This window comes from Ursus arctos, unplaced genomic scaffold, assembly GCF_023065955.2.
Source record: "Ursus arctos isolate Adak ecotype North America unplaced genomic scaffold, UrsArc2.0 scaffold_20, whole genome shotgun sequence".
In the NCBI taxonomy this organism is placed as follows: Eukaryota; Metazoa; Chordata; class Mammalia; order Carnivora; family Ursidae; genus Ursus; species Ursus arctos.
The window spans coordinates 8,154,620-8,174,970 of NW_026622875.1; the positions used below are offsets into that span (position 1 = coordinate 8,154,620).

A 20,351-nucleotide genomic window follows, 5' to 3' on the forward strand; every position below is an offset into this window, starting at 1 on the left:
TGCATACCAAAAACACTCCTCAAAACAGTCAATAAGTTCAAAAACAAGAGAAGTCTGAGAACTTGCCACAGCCAAGAAAAGCCTGAAGATGCATATTGAATAAATGTCACACAGTGTCTTGAATGGGATCCTGGAACAGAAAAAGGACCCTAAGAATAAACTAAGGAAATCTGAATAAACTATGGACTGAAGTTTGTAACAGTGTATCAAAACTGGTTCATGAGCATGGAATATCTTTCCATTTGTTTGTGTCATCTTCAATTTCTTTCATCAGTGTTTTATAGTTTTCAGAGTTCAGGTCTTTCAGTTCTTTGCTTAAGTTTATTCCTAGGTACTTTATTCTTTTTGGTACAATTGTAAATGGTGTTACTTTTTAAATTTTCCTTTCTGTGACTTCGCTGTTAGTGTATAGAAACGCTACTGATTTCTGTGTATTAATTTTGTATTCTGCCACTTCAGTGAATTTATGTATTACTTCTAGTAGTTTTTTGGTGGAATCTTTAGGATCTTCTCTATATAGTATCATGTCATCTGCAAATAGTGAAAGTTTTACTTCTTCTATACCAAAATGGATGCCTCTTATTTCTTTTTCTTTTTCTTTTAAGATTTTATTTATTTATTTGACAGAGAGAGACAGCCAGCGAGAGAGGGAACACAAGCAGGGGGAGTGGGAGAGGAAGAATCAGGCTCATAGTGGAGGAGCCTGATATGGGGCTTGATCCCGTAACGCCGGGATCACGCCCTGAGCCGAAGGCAGACGCTCAACCGCTGTGCCACCCAGGCACCCCTCTTATTTCTTTTTCTTGTCTGATTGCTATGGCTAAGACTTCTAGTAACAGGTTGAATGAAATTGGTGAAAGTGGACATCCTTGTCTTGTTCCTGACCTTAAGGGAAAGCTCTCAGTTTTCACCATTAAGGATGATGTTAGCAGTGGATTTTCCATATATGCCTTTACTATGTTGAGGTATGTTTCCTCTAACCTCATTTCGTTGAGAGTTTTCATCACGAATGGATGTTGCGTGTTGTCAAATACTTTTTTCTGCATCTGTTAAAATGACCATATGATTTTTATCCTTCGTTTTTGGTTTTTTTTTAAAGATTTTATTTATTTATTTATTTATTTATTTGAGAGAGGGAGAGCGTGCACACATAAGTGGGGGAGGGGCAGAAGGAGAGGGAGAAGCAGACTCCCCTGCTGGGCAGGGAGCCCAATGAGGGGCTCGATCCCAGAACCCTGGGATCACTACCCAAGCCAAAGCCAGACGCTTAACTGACTGAGCCACCCAGTGCCCCTTAGCACTGTTTTGTTGATGTGGTGTATGACTTTGATTGCTTTCTGACTATTGAACCATCCTTGCATCCCAGGAATAAATCCCACCTAATTGTGGTGAATAATCTTTTTAATGTATTATTGTATGCAGCTTGCTAATATTTTGTTGAGGATTTTTGCATTTATGTTCATCAGGAATATTGGCCTGTAGTTTTCTCTTTTTTTGTGTGGTGTCTTTGTCTGGTTTTGGTATCGGGGTAATTAATGCTGGACTTACAGAATGTATTGGAAGCTTCCCTTTCTCTTCTATTTTTTGGAATAGTTTGAGGACAATAGGTATTAACTCTTCTTTAGATCTCTGGTAGAATTCAGCTGTAAATCCATTTGGTCCTGGACTTTTATTTTTTGGTAGTTTTTTTTTTTATTACCAGTTAAATTTCATTACTTTAATTCATCTGTGAGATTTTCTATTTCTTCCTGCTTCAGTTTTGGAAGATTGTATGTTCCTAGAAATTTATCCACTTGTAGGTTGCTAGCATATAACTTTTTGTAATATTCTCTTGTAATCCTTTGTATTTCTGTGGTGTCAGTTGTTACTTCTCCCCTTTCATTTTTGGTTTTATTTATTTGAGTCCTTTCTCTTTTTTTCTTGATGAGTCTGCTTAAGGGTTTATCAATTTTGTTTATATTTTCAAAGAACCAGCTCTTAGTTTCATTGACATTTTCTACTATTTTTTTAGTTTCTACATCATTTATTTCCACTCTTACATCATTTATTATTTCCTGTCTTCTACTCACCTTGGGCTTTGTTTGTTTTTCTTTTTCTAGTTCCCTTAGGCATAAGGTTAGATTGTTTATTTGAGTTTTTTTCTTGTTTCTCAAGGTAGGTCTGCATTGCTATATACTTTCCACTTAGAACTGCTTTTACCGTGTCCCAGAGATTTTGGACCCTTGTGTTTTCACTTTCATTTGTCTCCATGCATTTTTCGATTTCTTCTTTGATTGCTTCATTGACTCATTGGTTTATTATCACGTTGTTTAGTCTACACGTGTTTATGTCTTTTCCAGTTTTATCAATCTTCTTCAATTTACAAGGTTTTTTTGTGGCCTAATATGTGATCTATTCTGAAGGATGTTCCATGTGAACTTGAAAACAGTGTGTATTCTGTTGTTTTTGGATAGAATGTTCCATATATCTTTTATGTCTATCTGGTCCAATGTACCATTCGAAGACATGGTTTCCTTACGGATTTTCTGTGTGGATGATCTATCCATTGATATAAGTGGACTGTTAATGTCCCTTACTGTTATTGTATTACCATCAATTTCTCTCTTTATGTCTCTTAATATTTGCCTTATATATGTAGGTGCTGCAGTGTTGGGTGTGTAGATATTTATAATTGTTATATTCTTTCATTGGATTGATGCCCTTCTTTATCTTTTGTTACATCCTTTGTTTTAAAGTATATTTTGTATGATATAAGTATTGCAACCCCAGCTTTTATTATTATTATTTTTTGCTTTCATTTGCAAGTTGAATGTGCTTCCATCCCTTTACTTTCAGTCTGTATACATCTTTAGGTCTGAGGTTAGTCTCTTGTAGGCAGCATATAGATGGGTCTTATTTTTATTTATTTATTATATCAATTCCACCACTGTATGTCTTTTGATTGGAGCATTTAGGCCATTTACATTTAAGTAATTATTGATAGGTATGTACTTATTATCATTTTAAAAATTTTATCTTCTGGTTACTTTTATAGTTCTTTTTTGTTCCTATATTCTTATTTTGCTCTCTCTCTTTGTGATCAGAATATCTACAGTTGTTTTATTTGCCTTTCTTTTTCTTTATTTTTTATGTATTTGTCATAGGTTTTGGGTTTGTGGTTACCATAAGGTTCATATATAACATTCTAAGTTAAATAGCAGTCCATATTCATTTAATGATCATTTAAGTTCAAAGACATTTAAGAAAAAAAAAAAGGAAACAGAAAAAATAATTATTTTTTTTACCTTCTCTTCCTTTTTTACTCTCTTCTCCGCATTTTATGTATATATGCTGTCATATTTTACATCTTTTTATTATGTCTAATTATGGCCAATTCTTTTCCACTTAAAGAAATCCCCTTAACATTTCTTGTAAGGCTGATTTAGTGGTGATAAATTTCTTTATCTTTTGTTTGTCTTTATCTCACTTTCAAATCTGAATGTTAAACTTGCCAGGTAGAGTATTCCTAGTTGTAGGTTTTTTACTTTCAGCACTTTGAATATATTATGCCACTCTCTTCTGAGAGTTGCAAAGTTTCTGCTGAAAAATCATCTTATAATAGTCTTATAGGTTTTCCCATAAGGTGACTTCTTGTTTCTCTCTTGCTGCTTTTATGATTCCTTCTTTATCTTTAACCTTTGACATTTTAATTATTATGTACCATGGTGTAGAATTCCTTGAGTTCCTCTTCTTTGGAACTCTCTGTGCTTCTTGGACTTAAATGTCTATTTCCCTCCCTAAGTTAAGGAAGTTTTCAGTTATTATTTCTTAACATAAGTTTCCTACACCTCTCTCTCCATTCTTCTTCAGGGACCCCCTACAATGTGAATGTTTGTTGGCTTGACATTGTCCAAAAGATCCCTTAATCTTCAGTTCTAAAAAATCCTTTTCTCTTTGTGCTGTTGAGCTTGTGTGCTATTACCCTGTGCGCTATTACCCTGTCTTCCAGATTGCTGATACGTTCTTCTGCATCTTCTAATCTACTGTTGAGTCCCTTTAGTGTGTTTTTTGTTTCAGTTATTGTATTCGTCAATTCTGATTGGTTCTTTTAAATATTTTCTATCTCTTTATTGAAGGTCTCACTTGAGTTCTTCCATTCTTTTCTCTGGCCCAATGTATATTTTTGAGATCATTACTTTAAATTCTTTATCAAGCATAGTGCTTATCAGTGAGTTCAGGGCTTTCTTATGTTGCCCTCTTGAACTGGAACCTATTCTTGTATCACATATCACACCTTTAAGTCTACCCATGTGTGATTATATATTTTGGATATTTCAACTTATAATACATTATATTATACAATTATTGATGTTCATGTTAACTTCAGTATTTATAAAGACCACAACAAATCCTATGATTTTTACAAAGATAGGCTGTTATATACCAAAAGAAAGAAATAATCAGATTTGTTGAAATATGCAAAGCATTCTGTATTTACCAAAGCATGACCTTCAACATTTACTCGATAAAAATAAATAACCCTTTCGACATCAATTGTATAAGCAAAAAATATCATACTGGCTCAGATACACTAACCTTACTACCTGGAGTTACCTTAAACTTCACGCCTTATATGATTTTTTTCTGGATATTCCATACACTTAAAATGCTTTTCTCCTCCCAACTTTTTCTAAGTTCAAGATCATGGTTATCTTTCAAAGTGACCTCAATTATTTCCTCTTCCATGAAGATTCCCCTTGTTCCCCTATTAAAATAGCTGCTCGTTTCTCTGAGCAGTCAGAATTGTGTGTCCCTCCATTATCCCATGGACTTAAAACAATTTATGTTTGGTTTATAGATGTTTTTCCCATTTGGCTATAAGCTTCTTAACAGCAGGGTCAATGTCCTGGCCCTTCTTGCTCTCCACATAGTGTTTGACATTCATTCGTTCATCCAACAACCATTTACTGCATGCCTACCATTCAGTACCACAGACTGAACATGAGGGGAAAAAATTGCAGAGAAAAATCAGCAATTAAATGTTAATGTTGTTGGGAAATTTTTCCAAGTTAGGAAAGCTCTGAAAAAAATGAGGAAAAAAATATTACTACAGATCAGGTTATGGAAAGCATTAACAGAAGGTGTCACAGAACTGACTTATTTTTATAGCCAGGATATATGCTTCTAAGTTAAAGACCTCTATCTTCTAGTGCTTTGCCCATTTTGTGTGATCTGGGACCCTGTGATTTATGTATAGAAAACTGGTAGACTCGGGTAAGTAAAATAAATCTAATCAATGTTACTGTGCAAAAGCAAACATGAATGAGCAGTGAGAATAAGGAAAGGAAAAAGACAAAAATTTTTTTCATGGCGGAGGTCTGAAGTCCACCTTGTGACTGTCAAGCTACTGCATAGGTTCTTAGAAAAGAACTTGTTCTCTTTTGAACCCTTCTATTAAAGCAAAACATACTGCTGTCTCAGCGTATACATTACAGCTAGCTTTATTTCAAATACCATTTTTGTGTGTGTGTCATTATGAAATACTTGGTTTCCTGTTTCTCTAGTATTGATTAATTTAAAACCAATTTTTCAGAACATCTATACCAAAAAAGTATTTTTAGTTACCATTTCAAATAATTTCTGATTGGGCAATTTTAAGCCAATATTGTAGTCTTTCTCAGTGCAGGGACTCCCGGTCTTTTCCACTGAACTTTCAGTCACTCTTTACATCTCATAATCCATTCACCCATAGAATACAGAAATGATTTCTGATTTTATAAAAGGATATTGAATGCTCAACCCCATTTTTTTTCATTCCCCAAAACAATTAACTTCACAAAAACATCCTCTTCCATACCAGTGTTTCAGAATCATAGAAAGTTGTTAATTGTTAAGATTTCTGTATATATTTCTAAATTGATGGATGGCTTTATTTTATTTCCAATGCCTTTTCCTCTAATGTGTCATTGGTCACTCTTCCTTGATTTTTCTAAGCTCTTCCTGAAAAGCCTGTTATGCCTTCACACCTGAGTCCTTATGGTACGCAGATAGGCCTCCCCAGTTCTCTGGGGAGCCCAGGGCACTCTCTAAGGTGTGGACTGACTGCTAACTTATTAGGGTCCCCATTAACTTTTTAATAAACTGTAACTCATATTTCCATTTTTAAAAGTAGTACATACTAAAATCTATTAATTTCCAAAATCTTTCATTTACAATATCAGCTTAATTCTGAAAGAATAAATACCCCATGCGTTATCAATATGACAGATCTAAAGATCCCCACTATGGTAGAGCCTAAAGCATCTTAATGAGTCATCAACTCGGCTGAGTTCAAATCCTGGCTCTGCCACAGATTGGGCAGACTTGAGTTTTTCTGGATCCCTGAGCATCATTCATCTGTCCACATGCTCTCTTGAGCATCTATTGTGTGCCCCATGCCAAAGTCATGATGGTGAACAAGGCATTCACAGTGGTTCACTAAACTGCCCCGCTAACGTGGTAAGTTTCCTCATTTTTAAGATAGAGGTAATAACACCCATCTTGTAGGGTGTAAAAATTAAATGACTCCTCCTACTTACGGCTTCTTGCCACCTCTGCCTCCATGCCACCACCACCACCCTCCCCAACTTTCTTATTCTTAAAAAATGATCTCATTAAGTTTCCCTGCTGAACCTCTTCAATATGAGATAAGCTCTTCAAACCAGACCAGGCCAGCTCACAGGAAGCCACACCGCTGGCGGAGTTATTCTGGAGGCTGTCTTTGTGGCCCCTGCACAACCAAGAGAACAGTGTTACTGGTTCATGACATACTATCCACTGCCCAGAAAATGCCTGGTTTTCCTCTATGCATTTGCTTATCCTTCCCACGTTATCATTTCAAAGTGTCCAATCAGATAGTAATAACACTGCATCTCCCTTTTTATTGGTGAGAGGTTTTCTTTCTTCCAGGTGAGTTGCTTGGAGATTCCTAATGCATTATTAATGAAAACAAGGGAAAGATGGATAGAAAGAATATAACTCGTTGAAGACGTCTTTAGATAAATCTACATTCCATGAAATGGATCCACTCCCAATACACAGTTGTTTGGAGTTACTGGTTTGCAGACTGAAACTGAAGAATGTATTTCTAAAGGTGTTTCTGTGTTGAAGTATAGAGTGTAACTCTGGAAGAATCTATGTCTAATGATATGTATATTCATTTCTAGATTCTGTTAGAAGTTGTGTAGCAAAGTTGTTCTTTACCTGCTCCCTGAAGGGTCACTACTGCCTCTACAGTAAATCCAGTTTTATTCTCATCAGCCAAGAACCTCAGCCATGGATCCAGATCATGTTCCTTTTTCAGCAGGTGTGTGTATGCTTGTTTGTCATGGCTCCTCAGTGAGTTGGTGGGGCATGAGTTCATAATCATTTGTAAATTATTCTTTGATTAGAGTTCTTATGTAAATAACAGCAATACATATACATTTCATTAATAATTTTTAACATGGGTTTTCCATATTTTACGGTAGTTTCTTTATAAAAGACCTTTGATTAGTATTAAGGAGGCCAGACCTAGTAATATCTTGAATGTTCTTAGCTTTAAAAAAGAAGAGAAGGTTCTTCTCTTTAAGAAAAAAAACATTTTTTTTAATTAAATGACAACAAAAACAGCTTATTTGGAGGAATAGCTCTCCTTATGTAGGGTTTGTCTTTATTTCTCTACAGCCTTACGATCTCCAATTAATTTTAGTGTCAGCATATCCTTTTTTGACATCATTAAGATACTGGAATGCCATTTTTTTCCCATAGAATTTATGTATATAGGTAAAGATACATAAAGAGGAACTTCCATTTTAATGAAAAACTTGATGTAAAGATTTTAGCATCAGAAGAGATTCTTGAATATTTGGAAATGCTTATTTTGAATACATTAAACTTTCACATAAAAGTTGAATACAGATTATAAAATGTTAGTAATAGAAGGAATATTGGACATAATTTTTACAGATAAGAAAATTAAAGGAAGAACACAGACCACCTGCCCCCTGATTTAGTGATCTTTTCCTAGTAACACACGTGTTAAAAAATGAAATGAAGGGTTTCAGGCAGAAGCAGAGAGGGCCGAGGCAGAAAAAACAGAATATGAATGTTCTAAAATAGATAAAAATTAGGACAAGTGATAGTACAGTTTATTTCTATTAATGAAATATTTCTATAAGAGCACCTACCACCAGACAATTACATTCATTATAAAGAAAAGGTAAGCTTATTAAGAAAAGCATCTTAATGCTGAATAGATCATAATCATAAAATGGAACTATAGTAATTAAGAAAAGAGACCGCTTAAATGTGCCTTAAGAAAACCATCTTTTCCCATAGGAAGTCTTTTTAAGAACGCTTAATAATATCTCATAGAGAACAACTCACATTTTGATGTGAATCAAATTGTATGTGAGTATAAAAACCAGCATTAATTTTTTTCCTTTTCTTAAAATGACCTTATTTTTCTTCTACTTTACTTGTTTTTCAAATAGTTTCCATCAGTGAGTTTGTATTTGTTTTCATGATTGACTTTGTTCTCTACTTGTCAGTTTTCTGAAAATAAACCAAAAAAGTTGATTTATTTTTGTCCCTTCAGTCTTATTTTATTGACTTAGTCTGATTCTTTGTTTTTCTTTTTATGTAAAATCACCCGAAAGCATCTGTTTATGATGCTTTTCTTCTTTGTTCATTTTACTATGTTTCCTTCCTTTTTCTACACCCTCGATATAGTGTAGTCTGGGTGAGTCCTGATGGAGAAAAATCAAATCTTTGACTTGATCGTTACAAACCCAGCACTAGCCTTGTATGCTGGGGCAGACTCTTTGCTTTCTCTGTCAAGTTAACACATTCATGGAATTCTCAAATTCACAGATTCCAGTCTAACTGGTTCTCTTTGGAATGGTGATTAGTTAAATCAGGTCCTGTTCTTCTTTAAGTGAAAAATCATATGTTGTATAAGTTTCTGATAATAATATCAAGAAATTCCCAGATATGTCCACATTATGGGTCGTAAAATCAATCTATCTGGTACTGGCTCTTAGCCTTTTGTAATCTGTGGACCACTTACTTGGGGTATAAGATTCTCCACATTTCTCCACTCAGTGTAAGAAACAGTTTATCTTGATGATGATAATAATTAAATTTTTCTGGAAAAAAGTTATTAGTTTTCATTTGCTAAATAGATACTTTATATGCACAAACCACCTAAATTCTCATAAACTAATGCTTTGACAGTCATTGACACAAAAAATAAAATTTTGCAAGCCAATATCATTATTTTATCATACCTCAGACATAAAGCATAATATGTATGGTACTATATGTATGTAAATAATATTTTATGTCCTATATTATGTTCTATGTTTTTATAAAATTGTTCCCTTGAATTAAAATACTTCTCACTTTATAGATATCATATCACAATGTTTGACTGTTAAACCCATGATTGATTAGTAAATACAGAAACACAACTTAAATCTTCCTTTGAGGGGCACCCGGGTGGCTCAGTTGTTAAGCATCTGCCTTCGGCTCAGGTCATGATCCCAGGGTCCTGGGATTGAGCCCCGCATCCAGCTCCCTGCTCAACGTCTCCCTCTCCCACTCCCCCTGCTGGCGTTCCTTCTCTCGCTGTGTCTCTCTCTGTCCAATAAATAAAATCTTTAAAAAAAAAAAAATCTTCCTTTGAAAATTTTATTGTCTTTGAATTGAATGAAGTATGTGTAAATGTGATTTTCTTTACATGAATAATCTTATTATCCAAAACTTGAGTATTAGCTCTGGGAATCATCATTTATACATTTCAGGATTAAAAATGTTTTTGTTTTCCCACCATCCATTCACACTGTTCATATTTGAGTTGTTGCATAGTGAACTCTTAGTTTTTTAATTTCTAGCCTTCATCAGCTACTCTGTATAAACAGACTTGATATTTGTTCTCTAGTTTTAATTTTATACCATAATTCTCAGATCTTTGAACAAATAAATATGAATATTTATATTAACCATTTTCCAATTAAGTATCATGCTTGGGAAATGATCAAGGTAAATGTTAAATTACAAAGGTTAGGCATATTTAGAGATCACTATCAACTGCCTTGAAATCCTATTCCATAATTTTACTTTTCTATTAAAAAATGAAAAGCCTAAAATGTATCATATGTTTGATCTTCAAGATAATGTTTGATCTTCAAGATAAATTTCTTTGTTGTTTTATTTAAATTTAAACCACGTTGAATTTCAACCCAAATAGTACCTTGTAGTGGATCAAAAAGTATTGCCAGGACAAGAGATAATGTTATGACTTTCTCATTAATGCCCTTTCAGAGCCTGTTTCCCGAGCCCCTGTCCATACAGAGTCACTCTGTACAGTTTCTCAGAGCTCTGTGGGAGAAGACCCAGGCAGACGGCGCTCATAGCTTTGAAACAGCCATGATGGAGTCCATGTTTCCACAGCAGAAGGTAAGTGTGTCTTTCCTTGGACATGCTATTTTAAACCAATATTCAAGATTACCTTGAAACAGTTTGCCTTTTTCTTAATGGTTCAATGTTTTTTTTCTTGCCTTTACCTTCTTTCATCGTTATCAAACACACTGATTAATTAATGATTTTCATGTGGTAATCATTGAAAGGACAGAGGGATATTGGTAGATAGGGTCATTGCCTGTTATGACTGTTAAATTAATATTTGTTGAACGGAGCACAGGGTGCCAGATGGTGAGTCCCAGTTCAACCAAACACCACAAGAGAAATTGAAATAGAGAAATTTATTACTCTCAGGTCCTGGAGGAAGTACACAGCATACCTCCAGGGACCAGAGGGGAAGGTCAAGTCAAGGTGCAGGCAGAGAGAGAGAGGGAGGACCTGGGACACATGCCTTTATGCAGCTGCGGGTGGAGGGCTTTGGGAAGTTCCCAGGCTAAGGCCAGATCGGTCAATTCAAACCAAAAAGAGCAGTTTTCTGTAAGCCTCTGCAGTGTCTAGCTAAAGGGCACACCAGGAGAAGGCCCTCAGAAGCAGGGGAAACTGTTGGTCACAAGAGCCATTAGAGGTGTCATATTAGGAATGTGTATTTGCTTGTGACTCTGCAGGCTGCTATCTAGGGCATGAGTGCGCACGAAGGGATTAGTGTCAGTTTAAGGCCTCTGCAGCCCAGTTGGCCAAACACAATGGATCCTGAGGCAGCAATACTATGGAGTAGCTTAACCAAATTCTCAACAGTGCTGTCTGAGGTTCGCAGACTGACATAACACAGCCCACTCAGAGACACACAAAAACTACACACATGGTGTAGAATAGAAAACATTTTACAAAAGCCGACCATGGACTCTAGGATTGAAAAGGAAAGAGCATCAGGAAATTGGGCTCCAGTTCTTTGGTCCTTGTGATTTCTTCCCTCCATACTTCCCTTCATCCCTTTGTCCTTAGCAATTCCCACAAAGTAAAAAAAATGAAAATGAGGTGAGCAGAAGAGAGGGAGCATGGCTGGGGTGAGAAAGAGCTCTATTGAGACAGGCAAATATGACTTGAGACACAGCATTTTAGGAGTGTGGAAACAGGGACAACACTCTCAGGACATAACTGAGGCCTGGATATGGAGAAAACAATCTAAGTAAACCTGGCTGGAGATAGGAAGGCTACTTAGGAAGCTATTACTAGAATCAGGTAGGAAATGAAGGTCGGAATTGAAGTTGGAAGTTGAAGGGAGAGGATGGATTCAAGAGCTATTAAAGAAGTAGAACCAACAGGACTTGGTTCTTGATAAAGAAAATGGAAGAGCCAAGGATAACTCCACGGGCGTCACATGGCTGAGTGGATGGTGGCACCCTTCAGAAAAAGAGACCACAAAGGGAGCTGAGGTGGAGGAAGAAGATAAAGCATTCTTGTTTATGTATTTTGAATCTGAGTTATCTGTGGAGATAACCAGGTGGTGATGGTGGTTGAAATGCCTGTGTGGACCTCAGGAAGAAAGCCATTATTGGAGACGTGGATTTAGAAGGCATAAGGTAGCACTTGATGTCATGGCAACAGATCGGATCACTCAGGGAGAATATGTATAATGAGAATAGAGAATGGTCACTGATCTCTCCTTAGTAAATATAACCAACTTCTCTAAGCCCTTCCCATACTCAAAGATTCTGATTATTCTTATTTTGCCTTCAAGAAAGCCCAATAATAAGTACTGGATGCTTACTGGGCAAACCAAAGGTTCTGAGAGTATACAATCATGGTCTCTGTCCCTGTTTTACTATTAGAACGGTAACAAGCATACCAATATTAAATAAATTCAAAGTACAAACAAGTAGCAAATTAATCAAAAACTGTTATATTGTGAAACAACTCACTACCTCTTAAGCGCTAAAAGATTGTAAGAAGGATGACAAATGGGTGTGATTAACCCGAAATTTATTTAGAGTGGTCTGAAGATGCATCCAATTATTGCATCACTATTTGTTGGCTTTGGTTTAAGAATTAAACTTGCCGTATCATGAATAAAGGAAATGCCATAATTGCATCAATGTTAAGTAGAATGGATTTTTTTCTGCGTATTTCATTCAAATTCTAAACTGTTGTATCTGATTAAAGACAATGACTCAAATTCTTATAAATTTTTCACGTGAGCTGTATTTTAACTACAAGCAACTAGTAAGTTAACAGTTGGCAGGCTGCTTCAAGTCCTGAGACATTTTTATTTAAAAATTGGCAAACCAGTATTGTGCATGCTCACAAATATGCTTCTTCATATTTCTTCTATTCCATACCAATAAATATTCCTTTCGGGAAAAATTAACTGACATCAGATGGTTTTGAAATCTTTGGCTTTATAATTTTATTTATTCATAAGTGTAAGTAATTAAAAAAACACTCTGATATCTGGAATGTACATTATGCAGCAAAGTTATCTGCCCAGATATTTCTCAATCAAATTGATTTTCTTCTGTTTTTTCAATGAAGTGTTCTGCCCACCAAATTCAAAATAGCTGTGAGAATAATCCAAAGTCTGCTTTATTTTCCAAAAAGGAAGAAACTCTTAAGAAAATGCCTGAGTCTCTAGAATGTAGTGTTCTGGAAGGTTTATTCTTGTGATTGCTTTTAACAGTCTTGGCATTTTAGAACTGAAAATCAACTGTAAGATAGCTATGAAATTGCCAGCTGCTTGAGGGCAGATGTCGCACCCTATTTATCATTGCATTTGCAGGGTCACACGGTGGCTGGCATACACTGGACTCTCAATAAACAATGAGTACCAACTGAATAAATAAGTGAATCCTGTTGTTGTCCAGATATTAAAATTAGAAACAAAGGGACCTGTTGAAAGTCCCATGGCTAGTCAATGGCAGTGCTAGAACGTAAGCACATGCCATGGTGACACCACGGCTGTCACTGATGTATCTCATTCCTCTCTACTCTGGGCACGTAAGAAGATTGCATTCCCTGCCTCTTGAAGTAAGGCTTGGCCATGTGACTTGCTTCAGCCAATGAAACATGAGAAGGGATATGTGTCCCTCCAGCAGAAGCTTTTAAAAACAACTGTAATTCTCCATGTTCCCTCTCTTCACCTACCATAGTGACTGTAGAAGCCAATGTTGATATTAAGTTGCCAGCAGATAAGAACGGAATTCTGAGCCACCACACAGAGGATTGCTCTGGAGAGCCACCCAGGCCCACTATACACTTCCCACAAAGAAGAAACAATCTTTTATTTTGTTAAGAACTAAGGTTTTGGTATTACAGCAGCATAACCTTCCTGTCTTGACTCATACACCTACCAGAGTAGATAAGCGTGGCTGTGAGGCATTGCATTTTCCAGTTCTGAAGCCTTTGGCTCTGAGCTCCAGTTTCTTTATCTATACAACGGCAATAATATCTGTTCCTACTTCCTAGAGCTGTTTGAGGATTGAATAAGTTAATACATAGTTCTCAGAACAGTGGTTGCCATTGTGACTTCTCAATAAAGGTTAGCTAATATTCCGATTTCTGGCCAACATTTCGCTCTCACTTTCTTTCAAGAATAACAAAGACACTATATAGATAACATAACTCCGGTGGATTAAAGGCCTACATGTCATCAAAGAAAGCTTATAATTAGAAGAAAATATGAAAAGTTGTCTTTATGACCTCAGGATAATAATTTTTTTAATTTTTTAAAAAGATTTTATTTATTTATTTGACAGAGAGAGAGAGAGAGCACCAGTAGGCAGAGCAGCAGGCAGAGGGAGAGGGAGAAGCAGCCCCCCACCAAGCAGAGAGCTGGATGTGGGGCTCGATCCCAGGACCCTGGGATCATGACCTGAGCTGAAGGCAGATGCTTAATCAACTGAGCCACCCAGGCACCCCAAGAAAGAATTTCTTAATATATGTAAGCAGAAATCATGAAAAAAATAAATATTTTTCACTACATAAATGTTGAAATTTCTGTATTGCAAAATACACTACAACAAAGTTAAAAGACAAGCACAAGTTGTGAGAAGGTATTTGAAATATGTGTAATTAACACAAAAATCTCCTAAATCAACAAGGAAGAGACAAACAACCCAAGACAAAACTGGGCAAAGAATGTGAACAGAAAATTCGCTGAACAGGAAACTCAAATGGCCAATAAACATAAGAAAAGATGTTTAGTCTCACTAAAAATCAGTGAAATAATTGATTTAAATATTTAAAAATTATATATCTTTTTACAATGATCAGACTGGCAAGGATAAAAAAATTGTGACAATACAAGTCTTGGCAAAGATGTGGAAAAAATGAGAGTGTTCATATACTACACGTAAGAATATAAAAGATTAACTTAAAAAAGAAAAAAGTACTTAATAAAAAATATATAATCATTAATTAGATTCATAAATGATGGCTAGCTGACAATTGAGGTGGGTGGGTAACTAGCTTTCCAGAATCTTAATTCCACTTAAAGCTTATCAGAAAAATGCTTAAGCATTTTATCACAAATGCTTATTTTTTTTTTTTTACCACAAAGAGGTTTTGTATTATAACATACAAAAATCTTCTGTCCTAGACAAAGTTTAAGACAAATTTTTCTTTATAACATTTTAAAAAGAACAATCTGGGAATAGCTGGTGTTATAATAAATTCCTACACCCTGTTATCTCGCATTTCCATTTCTAAGTGAAACTCTCACATACCCGCACCAGAAGACAAGCACAGATGTCAGCTGAATATTATTTACACCAAAACATCAGGAGCAATGCAAATGTTCATCAGTAGAGAAATGAAGAAATTGTCGTGGTATAATCGTGCTATGCACACAGTGAAAGTGAATTAATTAGCCCTATGTGTAATAACATGGAGTCAGTCTTGAAAACAGGATATTAAGCTTTATTTTTTTTTTTTTAAGATTTTATTTATTTGACAGAGAGAGAGAGAGAGCCAGCGAGAGAGGGAACACAAGCAGGGGGAGTGGGAGAGGAAGAAGCAGGCTCCCAGCGGAGGAGCCTGATGTGGGGCTCGATCCCAGAACACCGGGATCACGCCCTGAGCCGAAGGCAGACGCTTAATGACTGAGCCACCCAGGCGCGCCAGGATATTAAGCTTTAATAAGCAAGTTGCAAAAGTATAACATAGAGTATGGTAACTTACATAAGTTTTTATAACACTCTAAGCAGTATTGTGAATGCTTATGGGTACATATACCTGTGGTAAAAATACAATACCATATTTGGAATCACACCAAAATCCCTGATAGGCTTGCCTCTGGATAACAAACAAGTGTAAAGGAGAGAGGGAAATGTTACTGGAAAGAGAATTAAGGAGATCTCAAGTTCATCTGTAATTTAAAAAAAAAAAATCAGAATCAGGGGTGTCTTCGCGGCACAGTCAGTTAAGCATCCCACTCCTGGTTTCGGCTCAGGCTGTGATCCCAGGATGGTAAAATCAAGCCTCATGTCAGGCTCAGCACTCAGCGTGGAGTCTGCTTGAGATCCTCTCCTTCTCCCTCTGCCCCATGGTTGTGCTCTCTCCCTCTAAAATAAATAAATCTTTTTAAAAAAATCAGAAGCAAAATATTAGTATTTATTAATATGGTGAGCATATGGGTATTTCTTACATTATCATTTGTATATGCTTTTCTTTCTTTTTAAAAAATTAAACCTATAACTAATATCTAAGAGTAGAGTGTTGATAGATTTGACTATATAAAAATATAAAGCTTATAAAAAAATAAAACCTGTCATGCACAATAACTTAAAATGAAAATATGTGTAACAATTATGAAAGACAAAGCTTAATATAATATCCTTAAGATACCATAAGTTCATTTAAATCAATAATCAATGGGCCAAGGACATGAGCAAATAAAGGAGACTGAGTTCAGAAAAAGTATTCTGCTTCATTAATAGTCAGAGATATAAAAACTGAAATTAAAATAACATTACCATTATCCCTTTTAATCCATTTTTAGAAGGATAATAATCAGTTCTGGCTACAGCAAGGGAGTTTAGATACTCTCACACATTTTTAGTTGAAGTGTAAATTATTTCAACACTTCTAAAAAACAATTTAGCAATGCAGGTCAAGAGTCTTAAAAATGTTCACAACCTTTAACACAGCGATTCCATTTCTAGGAATCTATTCTAAAGAAATAATTTGAAATGTGTACAAAACTTAAGATATGCACACCAAAAAAATATTGTGTTATTTATAACTAGCCCAAATGTCTCAAGATGGGAGAATGGAAGTATACACATATATACTTTCCATCCATATGGAAGACTATTAAGAAAACATGCAAAATCATGTTTATAAGAAATGTTTAGTGACACGAAACAATGCTATGTCAAATGCCACATTGCAAGATACAAAATTATTTGTATAAAGAGGATTATTTGGACGAGTCCATTAAAGCAACCAAACAGAAATATACTGAAATGTTAGCAATGGTTAGCTCTGGTTGATGGAATTAGCATTTTTGAAATTTTCTGTTAGAAATATGGTTTCTTTTATAATCAAGGAATAACAGCTATTACAGAAGTACTACTTTCAATTACATTGCTTTACGTAAGTAAATGTGAATGAGCAGTTTACTTAAAGAAAAATCCATTTTAAGTTCATCGATTTTCATTCTAAAATAAAGATTTTAGAGAAAGGGCAGAAAATCCATTAATCTACTTAGGAGATGAGGAGGATGGCCTCTGGGAGCAACTAGAGATACCATTAATAATTTCATTCCAGTGCATGTGCGGCCCAGCCCTTCAAAGGGAGTGGCGCTCTGATTATCAGAGGAACAGACAGTTGATAAAGTTGATTGGGGATTGCTAAAGGACTGGAATTTGAGAGAGAAATCTCCTTTATTGACACACATGTTCCAGTTCCGAAAGCATGGAGAAATTCCATATGCCATAGAAATGAGGTCTCAAAACTGCCCATTATAGAAACAAAAAAAAAAAATTTAAATTTACTGCTGAAATAAAATGTGCCCCATCTGGCTAACATTTGGAGATTTGTTTTCAGTCCACATTGCTACACACACACTTGTCAGTTCCCAGGGTAATTGGCTGTGGTGTCAAAGCATAAATAAAACTGAAGCATTAATTCTGGGTATAACAAAAAGGAGACCTTCTGATGTTCCCCAAGACTTAGATGTAATGAGTTGCAGTGTTAATATCGTGCTCGAGTGTATAAATGCATAAGGAAGGAATCGGTTTATTATATACAGGCTGTACCTACTGACATTCTTAAGAGAAATGTAAGTCTCCATGTGTGATGTAAGTGACAAGTGATGTAGGTCAGCATCCAGGGAGAGCGGCGTGAATCACGGTGTCAGAGAGAGATTAGTTTTGTTGAGCCCCCCCCCCCCTTTCAGAGCAAGCTAGATGAGAATGGGGTAAATGGGAATTGGGTCTGTTGATTTCCAAAGTCTAGATTAGGGAGGACTTTTAGGCTGTAAACTGAGAACCAGGAAAATCTGATCGGCGCTATCTAAAAAGGAAAGGTGGGGTCAAGAGATAAAAAGAAGGTCTGAATAAAATCTAGTGGTTAAGAGGTAAACTCCATGAGAATATCTTCCATAATAGGAAGCTGAAGGCAAGGGGGTGGAAAGGGCAGACCGAGGGTGGAACGTAGATGCAGAAGCAAGCGTCTGGGACACCCTGGCTCAGAGAGAGAACTGGCTGGGAGAAGGGTGGACATTAAAATAGAGTCTGGGCTTTTAAATGAAAGAGGGACAGGGCTTCATGTAAGGAGGATGATATGAGCAGTAACATGGAGGAAACAACAACAAAAAATCACAGCGAAGTCCTGGTGAATGGAACTCTAAGTTCATTCATTAAGTCACAAATACTTTCGGCGAATGCCTGCTCTATGCCACGCTCTGTGCAGAGACCAGATGTAAATAATCCCGCTGTGCCCCAAGGAGACAAGCAATCTACAAGTACAGAGATGCGCAATGCCGCACTGAAAGACATGTGACAAAATAAAATGCCTGGAGGAAGCGATGAAGAACAGCAGTGTTTGTTGGGTGGTCAGGGCCTTCTCTGACCTGGTGTCAGATGAGTTTTCCTGGCAAAGAATAATTTGCACAAAGGCCTTGAGACCATATAACAAAAACAAAAGTAACAGATAATTTAAAAAAAAAAAAGAACAATGAGAAGAGAAAGGCAAAACCTTGGTGCATTAGAGCATTCTCTTCCAAATTTAAATCACACATCCCATCGGAAAAAAAGTTTTGAAAAACCCTCCACGTATATATTTATTTACTTATAAATAATATACATGTATTATTACACTCATCATTTTTATTATAAAAATATTCAAAAATAGAAATCTTGAAGGATGAGATGAAAAGTAAACAAAAGTGAGAGTTCTATTATTTTCTTCCTCCTACGACACTGGGGATGGTCATGCCCACCCCAGGAATGAACTCTCTCTCCTTCCACAGTGTTCCAAGAAGTGGCAGAATCAGGGTGGAGCCCAGTGAACCACAGGGAGAGTCGGTCTGGGGTAATTTACCTCTGCCTTGTAAGCCATGGCAAGGAGCTTAGATTTTCTTGCAGTCTATGGGAAGGTCACTGAAGAGTTTTGAGCAGCAGACATGATTACCCAGCCAATTTTGAAACGATTGCTCGGTATGCTATGTGGAGGCTAGATCAGAAAGGGGCAAAAGTGGAATCAGAGAGACCATGAAGACTATTGCTCACCCAGATGAGAGAAGAAGGTAGTCTGAGCTGGGATGGTCCTGGTAGGAATAAAAATGAATGACACATTCAATATAAATTTTGGAGGTAAAAGGGACATAGCAAGCTAATGGGAGCGTGTAAGGGTGAGGGAGAATTTTGAATATCTTAAATTTAAAATGTCCGTGAGATGCCGCCGCGTAATTGTCTAGTAGGCAAATTTGTGGTTTAGGCCACAGACGAGAGCACTCTCGGCACAGAGGTGGCGAAAACCAGGGAAGATGAAAGCAATCTGAGAAGACAGTCTAAAGAGCCAAAGGACCCAGTACAGGCTTGAGTCCAGAGAGCAGCCAAAAGACAAAAGGAACCCAGAAAGCACAGAGGTCACACGTCTCAAGACAGTCCAAGAAAGAGAGCAAACGGAAGTGAATGGGATTTGGCAGCCTGGTCAAGGCTGCAAAGTACAGAAAGGTGCTCATCCGATTGGGCAACTGGGAAAAGGCAGTTTTAGTGGCGTTTTAAAGGCAAGGTTCAAGATGGAGTGGGCGAAGAAATGAGAGAATGAGGAAGGAGACCGCATCTGGAGCGAGCCGTTGCAGGGGCTGGTGCTGAATGGGTTCGTAACGGAGGAAGTACGGAGATGCTTTAGAATGGGAGCCCTCGGCGCATGTTTGCAAGTGTGGGGACGACACAACAGAGAGGGTGGGGGTGGGGAGCAGATGAGAACAAGCGATTGCACACAGACCCATATCAAGAAGTCGAGGTGATGGGGGAAAGATGAATGAGTTCTGTTTCGTGGCTTTTCATCTTTTTCAGTGAAATAAGAGGTGAGGCCACCAGCTGAAAATGTGATGGGGGAGGAAGGACGGAATGTAGGAGGTTTGAGGAAAGAAAGTCTAACATGAAATTCTTAGACAAAGGAACTATGTGCTTACGAGAGGAATATAGCAGGACTCTCGAGCAATGAGAAACATCCATTTGGAATCCGAGAGAACAGACTTAAAGTAAAATGGAAATACGATTTTTCTCCAGTAGTGGTCAGAGCTTTAGGCGCTACAATGGAATGCATGCAAGCTTGAACTTTTGTCTTTTGGTAATTAAATGGTGAAAAATTAAGTGGTGAAAGGGTGGTATTTAAATGGTGAACAATTTCAAGGTAGGGGAGACCTGTGTTTAAGAAGGTAGAGGGTAAGGCGCAGACTAAAAGAAAAGACACGAAAGACCAAA

General features: G+C 36.7%; 1 protein-coding gene across 5 annotated transcripts in view; it reads left to right on the forward strand.

The window, feature by feature from the left end:
* The window catches only part of VEPH1 (ventricular zone expressed PH domain containing 1), a 223,822-nt gene that overhangs the window by 163,329 nt on the left and 40,142 nt on the right, over window positions 1-20,351 (forward strand). For 4 of the 5 annotated variants that reach the window (XM_057315872.1, XM_048216092.2, XM_026497353.4 and 1 more), the window contains 2 exons: window positions 7,185-7,324; window positions 10,324-10,458. In XM_057315872.1, coding sequence (XP_057171855.1) covers window positions 7,185-7,324; window positions 10,324-10,458 — 275 coding nt within the window. Of the gene's footprint in view, window positions 1-7,184; window positions 7,325-10,323; window positions 10,459-14,171; window positions 14,371-20,351 lie in introns of those variants that run through there. The other variant, XM_057315874.1, reaches the window with a different exon arrangement.